The sequence below is a fragment of the Aulonocara stuartgranti genome (genome assembly GCF_965226115.1).
Source record: "Aulonocara stuartgranti genome assembly, chromosome: 3".
NCBI lineage: Eukaryota > Metazoa > Chordata > Actinopteri > Cichliformes > Cichlidae > Aulonocara > Aulonocara stuartgranti.
Window position 1 is genome coordinate 31,072,188 of NC_138941.1, and position 18,015 is coordinate 31,090,202.

Below are 18,015 nucleotides of genomic sequence, written 5' to 3' on the forward strand. Positions count from 1 at the left end.
CATTACACCACACTCGAGCTTTCCGTTTCACCAGACATGAAATGAGCTGCGTCTTCCCTCCAAAGTTCAGATGTAAATAAACAAACACAAGCCTCTCTCCTGCGCCTGATTTCAATAGCAGCCGCTTTGACTTCCAGGATCGAAATCAAAAATATAATTGTAAAACTCCGGCTCCATCACAGCCTTCAGCCTCGGATTTTTTTCTTGCCCGGAGTGGGCAGATCGTCCCCAGACTTTCATTCAATTCCCTGCCTCATTCCTAACGTCAGCAGGTTTATTGTTGCCCCTTCGTATGATTTATAGAAACGGCTCCTGTGCTGCTCTTCCGGGCGGTAACTTGGATGGCTTGTGATGAGGTCTCTGGAAAGTAGTGTTTGAATCAATTCCTTCTACAACCATGTTATGGTGTGTGAAGGGGAATTTTAGATCCGTAAATCAGCGCGTTTCCTTTTGCAAGGTTCTAATGTTTTCATTTTCCCTCTTGTTGTGAATCTCTGATCACTTTCACTCCCAGCCAGATCTCTATCTGTTCCTTCTTTAGTCTCTCATAGTCCCCCCACTTATCTGTTAGGCTCTCATGCCCCATTCTGGTCAATTTGTTACTCTGACTTGGTGTTACCTTACTCCGCTCTTTCTTTCCTCCTCTTAGTGTTTTTGCTATTGGATCATCCATCATTCTGACCTGTGTATGCTGTAGAAATCAGGCGTGCGTGTGGGTAAAAACGTGTGCTTTTCCTGTCGAGGAGCTGCAAGTTAGCATGCAGCATCTCCAGCGGGCCATTATGACTTTCACAGGGAGTGTTTGCTGCCTTCTGCGTGTGTGATCTCCTTAGCAACACTCATCTGCTCTCTCATTTCCATTTCTCTGACATGCGCCCTTCCCTCCTCCTTCTCTTCTCTCTGTCCTCCTCGAGATTCATAAAAGCATTTCTGTGTTATTTGATTGGAGACACACTCCAGGATTATCGGCCCAATTTACACAGAATTTGCAGACTCAGGCAATTAGAGAGCAAACGCTGATGGTTTGAAAGCTGCACGCTGCAAAAATGTTTCTGCCTGTTTAAGAGGTTTGCACAGCTCATTTGTAGCCATCTGAGGTATTTAAACGGTAAGTGGTGTTTGATATGTGCATCCGTGGTGAACAAATGCTGACGCTGGTTTGCAGTCTTCATCTCATACGCTGCTTCATACCTGAAGTTTATCTCTGTGTGAACTGATTTTTGACTTTTTGGATAATATTGATTTAGTTGTTGCTCTTCCTTTGGTCTAAATACATGAATTTCACTGTGGAAAGTCCTTTTGGAATTTTGTGGGAAGTTGCTGCAACAGAGGATTTAAATTGTTTTAGTATAACAATAAAAATCTGCACAGCCTCGTTCATCAAATGAGAACTTTTAGATATTTTTGTGACCGTTTAGCAGGAATAGTGTGGACGAAAGGAGTTTATACGAGCCAAATGAAGATGTTCAGAAGATGACACTCCAGTAGGTCTGCGTACATTCACCACAGCATTAAACAGGCTGTTCTCATCATTGTTACCTGTGTGGCTGGCTAGGCAGGACCAGATCGCAGGACTCAGAGACGGGGGATTTAAATCTAAGAGGCAGCTTTATTTGCTGTGATGAAGAAGTCAGATGTGGTGTAAAAATAAAAATTAAAAAAAAAAACACTAAAAGAAACAAGTTTAGAACTAAGACTCTTGCAACCAGGACACAATAAAGGAACATGAACTACACACAAGAAACACACTGCAAACATGGAGACCACGACGACCAGAGTGTGACTGAAGACTTAAATACACATGCAGGATAACGAGGGAAACAGGAGAGAAACACAGCAGGAACAAATCAGACGCAACGAGAGAGGGGAAGGAAAACTAAACAATGCATGCAGGACAAGAGACTATCATAACAAGACAGGAAACACTGAGGACAAAACAATAAGGGAAACTAAACCAGAACCACAAAGGATAAACACAAGAATCAGAAACTCATAAACGAAGAAAACTAAACTAGGAAATATGAGAACTCTAAGAATACCACAATAATGACTTATCAAGATTCAAAAAAGTCCACAAACACAAAACACTGGGTCAGAGACCCACAACCATGACAGTTCTGTTTTCTATTTTTAAACATATGAAATTAGGGCTGTGCAATATGACCAAAATCTCATATCCCGATATTAGACATTTATTGTCCCGACAAAGATATATATCACAAAAATTTTAAATTTTCTGTAAATTCTGTGAATCTCGGGTAACTCGACTCGTGTGAAGTGTTTTCAGCTGGGCGTCGTGTACCTGGAGTCGAGTGTTTTCACCGACCAGTTTCCTGCATAATTTGCATAGTACAGTTTTCTGGTCCGTGTCATACTTTTCATAACAAAACCATGTCCATGCTACAGAGGTAGCCCCTCGTTTAGAAATAAGGTCCTCGATTTGTTTCAACTGCTCTTCCTGTTTGTCATCATTTCAGTTTATTTTGAAAAATCCCAACAGGATCTTCAGCTTTATTGTGAAAGGTTTATGTGGAAAATAAACAAGTGGACGGCGGAGCCACACGCTGGGTTTACCGTCACTGTTGCTAACAACAACGTGGAAAAACAGTCGCGTATCCGCCTGTAGCGTGGTTATTTTAAATATAAGAGAAAGAGAGAGCTTTAAGAAATTAATAAACTACAGTGACCATCAAAGTCATGAAAAATATTGCCGTAAACAGTTTATTTTGCGACACCACGAAACAAACGATAGCGTAAAATGAAACGATAGACGTTTTCATATCGTCATCCGATATATATCTTATATCGAACAGCCTTATATGAAATAGCAAATAAATGTTCATTGAGCACCTATTGGGATTTAAGTTGCTTTTTAGACAAGTGAAGATATTTCTTTAGCAAACTGATTCCTTTTAAGAAACATTGCTAATTCAGAGTCTGTGATGCTGCTGGATTTTGTCCCACTGCATCTCTAACATGTGTCTGATGATCTTATTTGGAGGCAGTAATGTGGAGTTATATGGCTGCCCCTATGTGCACACACACACTTGTTTTTTGTGTCGTCTACCCCCAGCAGGATTACAGTCCCCCCCCCGAAAAAATTTTGAGGACAGTTTTAATGTTGGGATACGAATGGCAGCAGCTTCCGCCGGTATTCCCTGCCAACCCAGTTGTAGTCTCTCTGCTTTTCATCCAGTTTCTCCTCACATATCCTGCACCACAGAGCACACTTAGTGTACACCTACAGCATTTCACAGCATTTATTACATTGATTTTGGTTGTTCTGATGCCAGAACACAACTGTAAATTGCAGCAGGACTAGTAAATCTTCTCTGAAACTAATGCAAGTGATGTTTAATTCTGCCCAGTGTGCATAAAAAAAACGATATATGGCAAGTGAATCCATTTCTGACAAAAATGTGTATCGCGGAGCAACGCAAACCTCCTGAGGCTTTTTTAAATGCACATAAATTTTGATAATGTAACTCTAAAGGCTCTCGCCTCAAACAGTGACCCAATGTGAACACAGAAATGATCATTCCACAGGGATCCCACAGGGATGGAAATTTCTCTCTAAAGATATAACCTGGACACAGGGCAACCACTGAGCAACCAGCATTAAACCACTGATTCAGCTCCATGGAGCATGATTACAAAAATATGGACTAAGAGACTTTAACTGTGGCTGACAGATTGTTATTTCCTTATGCAGTATACACTCACCGTCCACTTTGTAAGTTGCTTTGATTCAACAGCTCGTCATTGCATGTATCTAATCAGCGAATCACATCACAGCTGCATTTGCGAATGCAGTCATAGTCAAGAAGATCTGCCAAAATTCAAACTGACCATCAGAATGGGGAAGAAAGGTGATTTAAGTGTATTTGATAGTTGTTGGTGCCAGATGTACGGTGGCCCTGAGAGGCCAAACGGACTACAACTTAAGAAAAGACCAGCAATAAGAAAAACGCTGCAAAAACACACAAAACACAATGGAAATCGGAAAAACAAAAACAGAATTAGGAAAAGACAGATTTCCAAAAGCACAAGGGAAGTGTTTCTGGGGAGACAATAACCCGACGGACCAGTTGCAGGCGCCCAAAACATGGTAGATGTGTTTTATTCTCATGATTCATATAATACTGATGACAGATTTTTAGGCTAATAGTTAGGCTAACACAGTTACCGATAGATCCTCCACTTCTTTTAAGTGTCTCCCAGCACAATTCTTATTGCATATTTTGGTTCCTGCAACTGGTCCGTCGGGTTATTGCCTCCCCAGAAACACTTCCCTTGTGCTTTTAGAAATCTATTTTTACCTATTTCTGTTTTCGTTTTTTCTATTTCCGTTTTCATTTCTTCCTATTTCCGTTGTGTTTTGTGTGCTATTGCAGCGTTTTTCTTATTGCTGATCTTTTCTTAAGTTGTAGTCCATTTGGCCTCTCAGGGCCACCTTACAGATGGGCTGAATGTGGGTGCTTTAGAAACAGCAGATTTTCAACACAACCACCTCTTTAAGGTTTACAGAGAATGATCCAAAAAAGCAAAATACCCAATGAGTGTCAGTTCTTTGTCTTGTTGATGCCAGAGGTCAGAGAATGGCTTTCATAGGACTTCATAGGAATTAAACAGTAAGTCAAATAATCACATAATACAATTAAGGTCTGCAGAGGAGCATCTCTGAATGCACAGTGCATCAAACCTTGAAGCAGATTGGCTACAGCAGCGAAAGACCAGGTGCTGCTCCTGTTAGAGCATGATCTCGTGGACAATAGATCACAGGCATTTAAAACTAAACAATATTGTTTGTTTGTATCAATGGTTTCGTTGTAGCAAGGTGTACCTAAAAAAAGTGGCAAGTGAGTGTGTAATCCTTTCAATTACACATACAGTGTTACACATCCGTGATAATATTTATGCAAAAGGAATGGAGGAACTGACCTTTGTGGTTGCAAAGGGGCTTGCAGATACATAGAAACTGTGGGTGTATAAGATGTCAGCAAGTGTTAGGTGATCTACCAAGAGTGAAGAACTGAGTTTGACTTTAACTGACATGTAGGATATTCCCGGAAATGTCAGGATTTCACTCATCAATGACTTCCAGTGTCTGCAACAAACCTTTTTTATAAAATCTTATGTATGACTCCCCATCATCTTCGTGATAGCTGACTGGATAAGCACCAGTGTAACCAAATATCTACTGATTGGATTTGACAGCATTGCATATTTAAATTATGCAGGTTATAAAATCTTCTGCTGTATTTGGCTGTCACCCAAGCATTTGTTCGTCCTTTGTCTGTCTTTGAGTATTATGTCCTCAGTTATCGGTACAGTTGCTTTTCTTCTTCCTAGGTGTTGTAACTTTTTTTTCTTAGACTGATAATCAGTGTCTGCCTGTAAAAAAGAACAACCACTTCACAGTTTTGTCCTGTCTTTATGCTTCTCTTTCCATTCTTGAATGACATGATGTTCACTTGTATGTTTTTAAGTGGAAAACAGTTGTTACCTTTAGCTTTTTGCAGCAGCCTGTGAGCAAGTCCTTCACAAAAATACATCTAAAATTTATTCAATTAAAGTAATTTCCATAGTTTTGGTTGGCACAGTGTCATTGTCTTGTTTTGACGCTAGGTCTATGCTTTGCTTTTATGCCTTGTTCTAATCTTGCACATTGATTTTTCTATTGTAGTTTGAAGCGGTTGCTCTGAGGTTTTGAAAAGATGAACGTAGTAGAAGAAAGAACCCTAAAAATGAGGCAGCATAAAAAAGGGTTTTACAATAAAGCCTTTCTTTCTTTCTTTCTTTCTTTCTTCTAGACACATTTGCCAGCAAGGTCGCTGCCATCCAGGACCAGTACGCTGACGCCTCCATCGGCAACGTCACCGGCTCCAATGCGGTTAACGTCTTTCTGGGCATTGGCGTGGCATGGACCATCGCTGCCATCGCCTGGCGCTCCAAGGGCAAACCTTTCAAGGTGGACCCAGGAAGTCTGGCCTTCTCTGTCACCCTCTTCACTATCTTAGCTGTGGTGAGCGTGCTCACGCTTCTGTACCGGAGGCGGGCAACAGTCGCCGGTGGCGAGCTGGGTGGGCCGCGGACTTGCAAAATAATAACGTCGCTGATGTTTGTCTCATTGTGGCTGATTTACATCCTGCTGGCTTCCCTGGAGGCCTATTGCCATATACCAGGGTTTTAAATGGAAAGGAAAGCAGAGGGAGAGAGAGGCCCACTGCCAATATGAAAAGAGAGAGAGAGAGAGAGAGAGCGATGCAGCAGTCTTGAAAGAGGGAGTCGAGATGGATCGATATGGGCCGACTTTTCAGGAAATCTTTAAATCCGTCCAAAGACTATTTCAGTTTTTCATCAGATGTGTTTTTTCCCTACATTCCTCTCTGTCCTGAAAAACAGAGAGTGAGTCCTCATAAACAGTAAAACTTGCCAAATGTCCAAATTAATAATTATTTATTCTACATTAGCAGCTCTTTTAGACAGGAAGCCCCTCCCTCTGGTCTAGTTATGACGAAACTTCTCGAATACATAAAATTAAAATGTAACATCGTGGAAAAAAGGTATAAAACTGACTTTTGAGGGTGCTTCTAAAATCAGCAGTTGACAACAAAGTGTACAGGCTCATGTTGTCCTAATATACTGCCAAGACAGCTGGAACGAAAAGACGATCAGCTGGCTTCTGAAGAGAAAATAGGTTGAGAGTGAGGATTAAAGTGAGATATAAAAATGGAAAAGGTGAGACAAGAAGAAACAGAAATAGAGAAAGAAGAAAGTGTGTATAGCATAAACAAGAATATGTGGTAAAAACCTTTTACTGCCCTGTATTAGTCACTCGTTCGCTCCCTCCACCTTTACTGTATCAGTGGACGCTCCTGTCTGAACATTTGAGCTCTAAAACTGACAGTGACTTCACACTTTTAATCCCTCTTCCACCAAATGCACACAGACACACACACACACTCACATATACACACTCTTGGGGCCCTTGGGTGATTCTGCAGTTGCGGGGACCAAGTTGCGGGCGAGATGAAAAGTGAACATCCTTTCATTTTATTTTATTTTTGTCTTTTTATTCTTTTCTTCCTCAGTACACTGTGCAAAATAGTCCCTACACACACCATACACTTTCCTCAGACCCTTGCTCTTGCCTTACTTTTATCTTCCCCGTAGGAATAAAGTCTTAAAGTTGATGAAATGTTGTAGTCAGCACCGACCGACCTGCCCTCTTTTTAATTGAGCCAGTTTCTGTTTCATTTTGGCATCTGTTTAATGCCAAATTCCCACACTTTTTACTAAACTTTTGAGTGGCGTCACGTGTTGATGTTGTTACCGTGCAATTGTAAAAAATAACAACAATGAAAAACCGTATAAATGCAGCGTGATCTGATAATGGACAAGACAAATTCAAGTGAAGAAATCTCTAAAGTGGGGAGGAAGAACCAACAAGAACAGTCCACCAAGAAAAAGCTGAAGCTTTGTGCACGACACATCGTGAGGTGCATTGTTTACACTTTAAACTACGGATAATGTGAACAACTTTGAGCCAAGCAGGGACTTCTGTGATGCCGTCGATGAACAACACAAGAATCGGAGCGAAGGATCGACTGCGAGACGACGGTGTTGACGACAAATCAGAACCATGACTACAGCCAGTGTTTCTAATTGTACATGATAACAGAAACTGTCGTTGATGTGTGTGCGAGAAGTCATTGATATCCCCTCTATCTTAAGACCCACTCTGTAAGTAAAACTCTGGAGGTATTCAAGAAAGACTCACGTGGACTTTTTTCTCTGAAACAAAGAGAAACGAGAGGACATTTTTAAGGAAACCCAATGCAACAAGAAGAGTGTGAACATAAAACCACAGGAGAGTGAGACACTTTGAAGGAAATGTACGGCAGCTCTGAAATATCACATGACTGTTCTGCTCCAGTCGGGACATTTCTTTGTAATCTAAACAAAAAATTAAAAAAATATATATATATATATACATATAAATCACAAGTGTGTGTATCCAAAGATGAGATAGAAGAAAATAGTCACAGATCACGTTTTCAGTGTGCAGTCTACAAGCTGCTGGTTGTAGTTTGTAAAAAAAAAAAACAAACAAACATAATAACTGGCAAGAATTTCATAAAAATGTTCACACTACAGATATATGTGGTAAATGATCTGGTATATTTTATGGGTAAAACTGTGCTATTTATTATGTTTTCGTGAAACTTTTTTTTCTGTGAAACTCAGGCGTGGTGTGCGTGGAAGTGAAAGTAAGATATTCAGAATAGCTAAAAGCGAGAATATTAGGCCATGTATCGTGTGAACTGTTTTGTCATCCGTGTCTGTCGTTTAAAGTGTCAAAGCCCAGATCTGCATTATGTGGTGTTAATAGCCCGGTCCTGCCCGGAGGCTGGACCGAAACTGGACAGAAGGGATGGCATATGGCTTGTCAGTGTAGATTATTATTAAACGCTAACTTCCCTTTGTTGAAAACAGTATAGAAAGAGATACTCTGCAGGAAGTGGGCAATTTTTCTCTCAACTACCCACCATGCTGACGGAGATCTTCAAGAAAAATCATCCTGAGATAAACAATAATTTAGCTTTTTGGTTTGTTGACTGACACAAGAATAGGACAGAAAACAACAATTTACCTGCCTGCCATCCTTATTGTTAAATATGGACAGCCCACTCACTGCTGTCAGCCCGTATAAATGCAGACATGACAAAGCCGCCTTAATTTGTGACCAATCCACGCCTCTGATACAGCCCCGCCAAGTTCGGTGGATGTAGAAATGGAAGATAAGTGGGTGATTGGTGCAAACAGGCATTGCTCTATGGGGGTAAACATTCCTGTATCCATTGCAACTTCACTCTTTCTATGGTACATCTTTTGCTGCAGGAAATAAAGGAAAGCTGTTTTCCCCAGCCCACTTTCAATGATAGAGTTTGGACATCTGCCATATTCCTTTTAGCTGCAAAGATTTAACATTGTTCTACAGAAGTTAAACATGATGACATGTCCTGTCCCAACACCTGTAGAAAAGGGCGTTGGTCAAGACGTTTTCAGCCTTTCAGATGCTGAGGTCATGTTAAGTCAACCTAAGGCAACTCTACTGTCCATGTGAAAGGTGGGGATAGTCTGAAAGCCAAATTTTGCAAACTGCCACATTGGGAAGATGTGAACTGGAAGTATTCAGTGGGTTGTTGATAGTTTGTCAGCGTTAATCTCGTTAAAATGACATTAACGCCATAACCGCATTAGCAAATCTCAGTTAGCGAGTTAGCGCGAATCGCCCCACGCATGGGGCTGCACATTGACAATGCGTTAGCTTGTTAATGCGTTAGCTCATTAACACGTTAGCGCCGTCCAGCCCCACGCACGGGGCGATCCGCGCTAACTCGCTAACGGAGATTTGCCGCGTTAATGCGGTTATGGTGTTAACGTCATTTTAACGAGATTAACGCTGACAGCACTAAATATAATATATAATGATAAGTCACAGTGAAACTAAGATATGTGTGTTTGTACGTTGACATTTGCCTGATAGGGGCGTGGACGCTATCTCAACCTAACTTTAAGCCTTACCAGTAAAAAAAAACGACAACTTTAAAAATCTCTTGAATTAGTCATATTTGTACGAGGCTAAAATTGCTAATTTCACGGCTGAGGCTGTTCATTTTAACATTTAACATTCACACCCTTTAATGATCTGTAATTATTTGGTCTCAGCACATAATATGTTGAAACCTAGGCCTGAACCCTCCACGACCGAGGTCAGTGTTTCAATGTTTGGCATGACTTGCACATTGCCATGGCCCCTGCCAGCCTCTTACTAGGGCCAAACTCTTTCTTTTTTTCTCAATGACTTAAGCTTCAGTAACAGTTGCCAGTTTCCGAATGAGTGGGCAGGATAATAGTGCTGCTGACGCCACAGGAATACTGGGACGGATTTAGAAATGTAGGCTTTTTAAAGGTTGATAAGCCTTGCTGGAGGACGACTGAAAGTGTTTGCGTGTGTGTGAGTTTGTGCGTGTGCCTGCTCTCTAAGTGAATGAAGAAATGCGACCATATTTTTAGTCTTTTGCCTGTTGCTTAGCGACCATCTATCTGCTAGCCGTTGTCTTCTTGACTGTTGCTGGTGTGTGCGAGACACTTCATGTGTGTGTGTGTGTGTGTGTGTGTGTGTGTGTGTGTGTGTGTGTGTGTGTGTGTGTGTGTGTGTGTGTGTGTGTGTGTGTGAGAGAGAGAGAGAGAGAGAGAGAGGTTTTCTTATATTTCTCACTTGCCCTTGTTCTAATGAATGTGACAGACTATGGACGACTGTCACGTTTAAAAAAAGGAAATAAGTTGTTTAGCTTTCAGTTCTCATGCAGCTTGATTCTTCCAGAAGATTCTCTAATTTGGTGTTTTGACAATGGTGATAATATATCAGTCCAAAATCTCAAGTCTGTTCGATTAATTTGAGATTATTTGACTGCTCAGACCATTCCAGTCATCTCTCACAACTGATCAGTGGGAATGTTGCTGAGACCACGCCCACCAGGATTTCATTCTAGGACAAAAGTGGCCACATTTGCTTTGCAGTGACCCTTCCACTCACCTAATGGACCTAAACAATGTCAACACAATGCCCCTGTCACACGTATATTACTCAACATGTGTTTTTTGCCTCCCGTCGTTTGCATGTGTATCCATTGTATGTCTATGTCTGTCTGTGCCTTTTTGTGTGCTGGTGCACCTGTGTGGGTTGTAATCTCCTTACAAGGGCTCACCCCACGTGTCCCTAGCTGACTCCCATATGCTAGATTAATGAATTTGAATGCCAACCTGACCCACAGTAAAAAGGCCTGGAAATTTGATTTTCTCCCTTGTGTACATGCCTGCATGTGCGCCTGAAATGGAGATAGAGAGGCAGGTAAATTGTGGCCGGTACTCTACCCCCATAAGGTGTCTTTGTGTCTGTACCTGTCAAATAAGATTATATATATATATATATAATCGATCTGGCTGTCTATCGAGACTGGAAAGCTGGCACCTTTCTTTAAAAACGAATATGCGTGTGTATGTGAGTGGAGTTTGGCAGTGCCTGTCGTACACTGAGGTCACAGACTCCACATCTCTTGACTGACTGATGACTACAGGCACACACGCTCTTGCACACAATATTTCATCATCAATTCATATGAAAAAATTCAGAAGATGAAAATGGAACCATGTGGAAAAAATCTAACACTTAAAAGTATTTACATTGTGACAACAGTTGTTAAAAATATTTAACTCATTCAATCAAGTGTAATGATATGATTTGCAGTGTGTGTGTGTGTTCTAGTCCAGCTATCATAGTGAGGACCAGATGGTATTGTAGACCACTACAGTAAGGACATTTTGGAAAGTGAGACCCTTTTGGTCTGTCCTCACTTTTTCAACCGGTTGTGAAAAAAGGGTCTGTGCCTGTGTTTGTTTTGTGGGGTTTAACAGATGTACTGCATCTATCTGAATAGATAATATCTGAATTTTGAAATGGAAAGATTATTTAAGAGTATTTGTTTTCAGGTAAACCTGGAAACCAGCAGCAGTGTTTTGCTATTGTCATTCATTCATTTTTCCAAGATCTATTATTCCATAGTTTGTATTATTTTTCAAACTATTATTTGATCACATAAATATCCAGGAGCTGATCCATGTGGAAAATAGAAGACATGATTAAATTTTTTAAAAATAAATAAAAAAATTTAAAAAAAACATGAATAAATACAGACAAAACACCTAACCTTGAAAAAAATGAATGTTATTCATTACTTATCAGTCTAATGAGCTGAGTATTAATAGTGTAAATCATTACTACAGAGCTATTTGTCAATGATAATTTGGAATATTTTGTCTGTATTCATTTATATAGAGTAAAAATTTATTTCAAGAACTTTGAGTGTCTCGGCGCATGAAGACATCAGTCTGTTTCACACAGTGACGAGTCTGTTGTATACTTTACCAAATGTTTGCTTATATATGTAAAAAAAATCTGTTGTAACACCTGAACAAATTAACAAAGAACACATTTTTAGCATTTTTGTGCTTTGCCACATTTCTGGTTTGAAACCATATGTAGTGTATCCATGTGTGAAAGATAAAAGAGTATTTCTCCCTTTTTTCCAGTTCTCACCCCCTCCATTGTTAGCCACTACGTTGCTCTCTACCTTATATTTTTTTTAATGTATACTTACGCCGCCCTATTTATGAGCTCACAAAGTGCTTTTTAATATAAACATCTGGTATTTTTTCATTCATTTTATTATTGTGCTTTTCATTGCATTGTTTTGTGTTGTTTTGGTGATTTTTGTAATTGATACAAAAAAATCCCTCACAAAGTAGAACAAGAACATAAGAGTGTACTCTTATTGTTTTCATTGTGTGTGTGTGTGTGTGTGTGTGGATGTGTGTGTGTGTGTGTGCATATGTGTGAGCTGTTCATATCATACTGTGCAAGAGTGTGTTATTGCATGAATTAAAGTCATTCAGAATACAGCGTTCGATGTTGGAAATGTCGTAGTAAAGAGTATTTTTAAATGCTGAAAATGACATGATATGAAACATGATATATAGACCAAACTTTTCTTTTCTTTTTTTTCAAAAATTAAATAAAACGTGACTGGAAAATGCTCAGAAATGTGTTTCTTTTCTAATAATGGAGAGAAAGTCTTTTTTCACCATTAAGATGCTTATTTTAGTAAATAAATCAATCATACTTGAGATAAGTGTTTACCCTGAGTGTATACCTGTAATTGCAATCATCTATAAAAATGTTCATCTACAGTTTCTGCAGCAGACATCCAGAAAAAGCAATATTTTACTTAATTTAGAAAATTAAAAGCCATTTTCAGGCTGAGAGTTTTAAACTTAAAACCAGCTGACAGTTTTTTGTTACATGGTTTGTAACAGTTTTTTCATTAACATTAATATTGGCCTGTAGCTCAAGGATCTAATGATGTGCTACTCTGAGAGTGGGTTACCTGCAAACCTCTGAACATGACTGTGTCATCAGCAAACAAAGTCATCAAAATGATTGGCCATGTTATCACTAAAACAACATTTGTCTATTTGAATATATTTATGTACGGGATGATTAAAGCTCAGGGGGTAGAGTAAGTGGTCTACTGATTGGAAAGTTTGTGGTTCAATCCCCCAAGTTGCTCTCCGATGTATCCATCAGTGTGAATGTAGGTAAGTGTTAGATAGAAAGCTTAAAGTGTTTGTGTGAATGGTTGAGAATTGGTGAATGAGGTATGCTGGGGAGAGTAGAAAAGTGAAATATAAGAACTGGTTCAAGCATTTGTAATATATTGAGATATGAATGAACTAGTTCCTAGAAGATGTGGAGGATAAAAGTATTCAACAGAGATCCAGTATATTACAGTCTGATCATCATGATCTAAGTAACTTATAAAAAGGGAAACAGAACTGAATTCAGTTCTGTGCATGACTTTGTAAAGTTTTGTTTTTTTGTTTTTTGAAATTATAATTGGAGTATTTTAGGGAATTTTTAGATGATGTGGAGGTTGAACACAGTGTTGCAGAAATATTAAGCGGAGTCAAGCAGAATCACACCTGCCACAGACAACTGCCAAATGTGGCCATAAGATGGCAGTAATTTAAAGGATGGATGCAAACAGGTGAGAAGCTTTATGACAAAATTCTTTGAGATGCAATAAGCGACAACGTTGCTGCCAGACACCATGTTGGATTGATCATAGCCAAACTTAACGGCTTTTTTTCAGGTATGACAACATTATACAGGTCAGGTTTTAAAGGAAACATAATCCACTTATCATGCTTTTAATTTGCATTTAACTGTTTTCCTCCATGACTGTACATATATCCATCTATCCGCTTCCGCTTATCCTTCTCAGGGTCACGGGGGATGCTGGAGCCTATCCTAGCTGTCATAGGGCAAGAGGCGTACACCCTGGACAGGTCTCCAGTCTGTCGCAGGGCTAACAAGCGCGTCATGGACAAAAGTAAAACAGTATGTCGGATGTGCCACGCAATGCTCAATTGATAGGAACTAGTGCGTTAGCGCAGTTAGCTTGTTAACATGTTAATGCCGTCCAGCCCCACGCGGTTGCTCGTTAACGGAGATTTGCCGCCTTATGGCATTAATGTCATTTTAACGAGATTAACGCTGACAGCACTAGTGGGAACACAACAAATATGACTGCACATTTACTCCGACATCATCCTAGTGCAAAGACAAGTGGAAGCAGACAAAAACAACAAGCATGCATGCTACAAACTTTACCCGAGTCATTTAGACAGCCGTTAGCACATGATTCTCCTTATGGGGACCTGATATGTTTAATACGCTGCTGAGAATATAGCCCAGAAGAAGCGTATAGTATAGCTTTTATTTTGGAAAGATTTCTCTGTTATAAACTCTCTTTTCCAAAGAGGAGTAATTTCTCAATCAGGTAGATGTTTTTATTTTTTTTATTATTTTGTTGTTTCAGCGACATTAAATTTAAAAACTGTACTTTTGAGTTAAAATATATATTTATAATTTTAACAAATTAAAAAGGCATGAACATTTTTGTATCGAAGAAATATCGAACCGAACCGTGAATTTTGTGTCTCGTTGCACCCCTAATATACATATATATATATGTAGGAAAACACAGTTCAATTGCGTTATCCTTGTAAAAAAGGTAGGATGAGTTCAAGCTGCAAGCTCTACTTCTTGGTGCATTATGTTTTCACATTAATTTCAGTGAACTGACACAACTGCCTGACACTTAATTATCTCGTCAGGATTCAGCACAGCTTTTCAGCTGCTATCTAACCCGGCAACCCGAGAAACACCATCATATTTATAGCAAAGCTAGAGGGGATGTTTGCTGGAAGTTTCCACACTCACGCATGCAAACAGACACACACACACACACCTGAGACCTGACCAGCACAAGCGTTGTGTTGCTCCGCTAGCCAATAAACAGCTCTGCTGTGGTTCCCTGATTTGCTTTGCAGCACTTTGGGAATAGTGAGGTAAGAGAGCTTTCACTCTAGCCGCATAATAGTCCAGGTGCTAATCTCATGTGCTTTTCATTCACTCTCAAGACTGACCTAATTAAAGAGGAAAACTCTCAAACTTTGACACAGATGCTTGAAACTAGTTATGTTTTGCATGATTTTACTTTGCTGGATTCTCTCCCTTTTTCTCGTTCTTCTCTGTCAGTTTCTCAACAACGGAGTGGCAGCTGTTATTCCCACGGCAAGCTGCCGGTAACCACAACGGTGAGGCATGTCTCCATCCTCCACTGGAGGAGAACGAGACAAAGAGTAAACACAACAGTCTTGAGGGAGAGATACAGGAGGAGAGGAGGAACAAGAAAGAGGAAGATCCAGACAGACAAAACAAGAGACTGGGAGAGGGGCGGAAGAAAGAGCGCTACAAAGTGTGAGAGGAGGAAGACAAAAAGAAAGGCCGGAAGAAGGAGAAGAAGGGTGAATGTGACCAGAATTTGAGCCAGAGTGGAAACCAGTGGACAAATCGAAGCGTGAGAAAGAAGTGATGGAGTCGGTGCTGACACAGAATTATCCTGTGGGATGAGGAGGAAGACGGGGAGTGACATGCTGCAGCGATCGCCTCCTCTCATGGGTCCAAATGTTTGCCTCTACGCATAAACTGATTTTGACACTTCTTAGTCGTTTAATTGGCTCTGCACTTACAACAAACAACTTCCTATTAGTATTCACCAAACCAAATGTTGTTTTGCACACAGTAAAGGGAGGGACACCTCAAGATTTGTTTGAGTCATCTGCACACATGAAATAAAAATGACTAAGCAGGTTTGGAAGAGGCAAACGTGGATTTCCATTTACTTAATTTTCCAGCACATCAGTTCATGTTGTATGTTGAACTGTGGGTATTGTTGATGAGATATATACACTTTAAATTAAAAAGCATAATCACCTGCCTCTCTTTGGCTGTTGGAATGCAAAAGTACTGTTTCAAATCAAAAGCATCTATCTTAATAAAAATCTGTTTTTCAAAATAAGGTAACTGAGGGATGCCTTTCCATTATAGGCAAAGCAAGTGTAACTAATATGCACAATGCAGCTTGTTTGCTTATTTGCAGGGTGCAAATGAGGAGGAAACATGAAGGGAAAATAACAATCTGAGACCCGTGAATAGTGCTAGAGAAATGCAGGATCATGTGGGAAAATAATAGGTAGAAAAAGGAAATGAAATGAAATGAAGTGGTTAACCTAGAAAAGATAAGAGGTGCAAATGTAATAGATTTCACAGATGAACTGATTTGTTTATGAGGTTATGAGTAGTTTTGAAATGATGCAGGTGATTACCAAAACGCATTACTGTCGCTGGATAAACTGTGAGTAATCCCTCGAACCAGCCGTCTCCTCAGAGGCTCTGATTACGGAGGATTTGCAGCAGGTAATCAGTGACGGATTATATTTTCAGCTAACCTTCCTTACCATGCCCAGTAGCCACAAAGAAGGACAGTGGAAATAAGAGAAAGAAGGAAGGGGTAGAGATGGTGGTGTAAGGAGCAATGATTTCTGGTTGGATACTACACCTTCTCTGCTTATGGTTATCACAAAAAGGTTCCCTTCTCCAGTGTTTGTGTATGTGTGTCTGTACTGAACAGAGAGGAGCTGCTGGTCTTTGTTACTCTGCTTTTATATTGCAGATCGAGTTTGGGTTCAAATGTGTTTTTACAGAAAGTTACAACCAATCAAGAATATATAGTAATTTTATTTTAATGGCTTACAGTTTGCTTCCAGAAGAACAGGATGATGCGATTCTCACAAGGACTGGGTGCTGCCCCTCGGCAGGCTTCCAGTAGTCAGCCAGTAAGATAAATACACAGAGCAAATTTTTTTAGTGCCAAACAGTGGATGGACTGAGAAACTATGTCTGCTGAAAAAAAAAAAAATTAAAGGAACACTTTGAAAACACATCAGATCTCAGTGGGATAAAATAAAAATCCCACTGGATAGCTGTACTGATATGGACGGAGTCATGGGTTAGGAATAAAAGGATGCCACATTGTTTGAAAATGAAAAGTATCAACTACAGAGGGCTGAGTTCAAAGACACCCCAAAAGAATGATGCTGCAGCCTTGACCATTTTGCTGAAATTTCATTACAGCAGCTCAACATGGTACTCAGTCATTTGTATGGCCCCCGTGTGGTTGCATACATGGGTGACAATGTCCATAATGGTAAATGGCCTGTATTTGTAAAGCGCTTTACTTAGTCCCTATGGACCCCAAAGTGCTTCACACTACATCCAGTCATCCACTCTTTCACACACTGGTGATGGCAAGCTACATTGTAGCCACAGCCACCCTGGGGCGCACTGACAGAGGCGAGGCTGCCGGACACTGGCGCCACCGGGCCCTCTGACCACCACCAGTAGGCAACGGGTGAAGTGTCTTGCCCAAGGACACAACGACCGAGACTGTCGGAGCTGGGGGCTCGAACCGGCAACCTTCTGATTACAAGACGAACTGCCAACTCTTGAGCCACGATCGCCCCATAATGGTCTCTTGGGGGATCTCCTCCCACATCAATGAGCTTCTGGATAGTCTGAGGTGCAACCTGGCAGGGTGGGGGGGTGGGGGGTCAGGTTACACACACTTACTTGATATGGATGGACTATATCAAGTAAGTGTGGGGACGAGTCAGTGGAATCCTTCATCCTCTTGCCACATAAGGTCAAGCATTGTCGTGCACCATGAGGAATGCGGGACCACGTGCACCAGCGTAGGGTCTGCAGGGTTAATGTGTTGTTGCCTAGCCCGTAGAAGTCGGTGCATCCCTCCATGGGTATACCTCCCCAGACCATCACTGACCAACAGGTCATGCTAACCAATGTTATAGGCAGCACAGCATTCTCCAGACCCTTTCGCATCTATCATGTGTGCTCAGGGTGAACCGGCTCTCATCTGTGAAATACACAGAGCACCACTGGTAGATCTGCTAATACCGGTATTT

At 40.6% G+C, this 18,015-nt stretch overlaps 1 protein-coding gene and 1 long non-coding RNA gene across 8 annotated transcripts in view; both read left to right on the top strand.

Moving 5' to 3' along the window:
* The window catches only part of slc8a4b (solute carrier family 8 member 4b), a 130,617-nt gene extending 117,947 nt beyond the window's left edge, over window positions 1–12,670 (top strand). For all 7 annotated transcript variants that reach the window (XM_082526014.1, XM_082526015.1, XM_082526012.1 and 4 more), the window contains one exon: window positions 5,814–12,670. In XM_082526014.1, the coding sequence (XP_082382140.1) occupies window positions 5,814–6,193 (380 nt within the window). In that variant the 3' untranslated portion in view covers window positions 6,194–12,670. The remainder of the gene's footprint in view (window positions 1–5,813) is intronic.
* A 1,010-nt stretch (window positions 12,671–13,680) lies between these two features.
* LOC309702075 lies at window positions 13,681–16,052 on the top strand. Its single transcript, XR_014275363.1, has 2 exons — window positions 13,681–13,778; window positions 15,230–16,052. It is a non-coding gene; the product is annotated as an uncharacterized lncRNA (long non-coding RNA).
* Window positions 16,053–18,015: the final 1,963 nt, after the last annotated feature.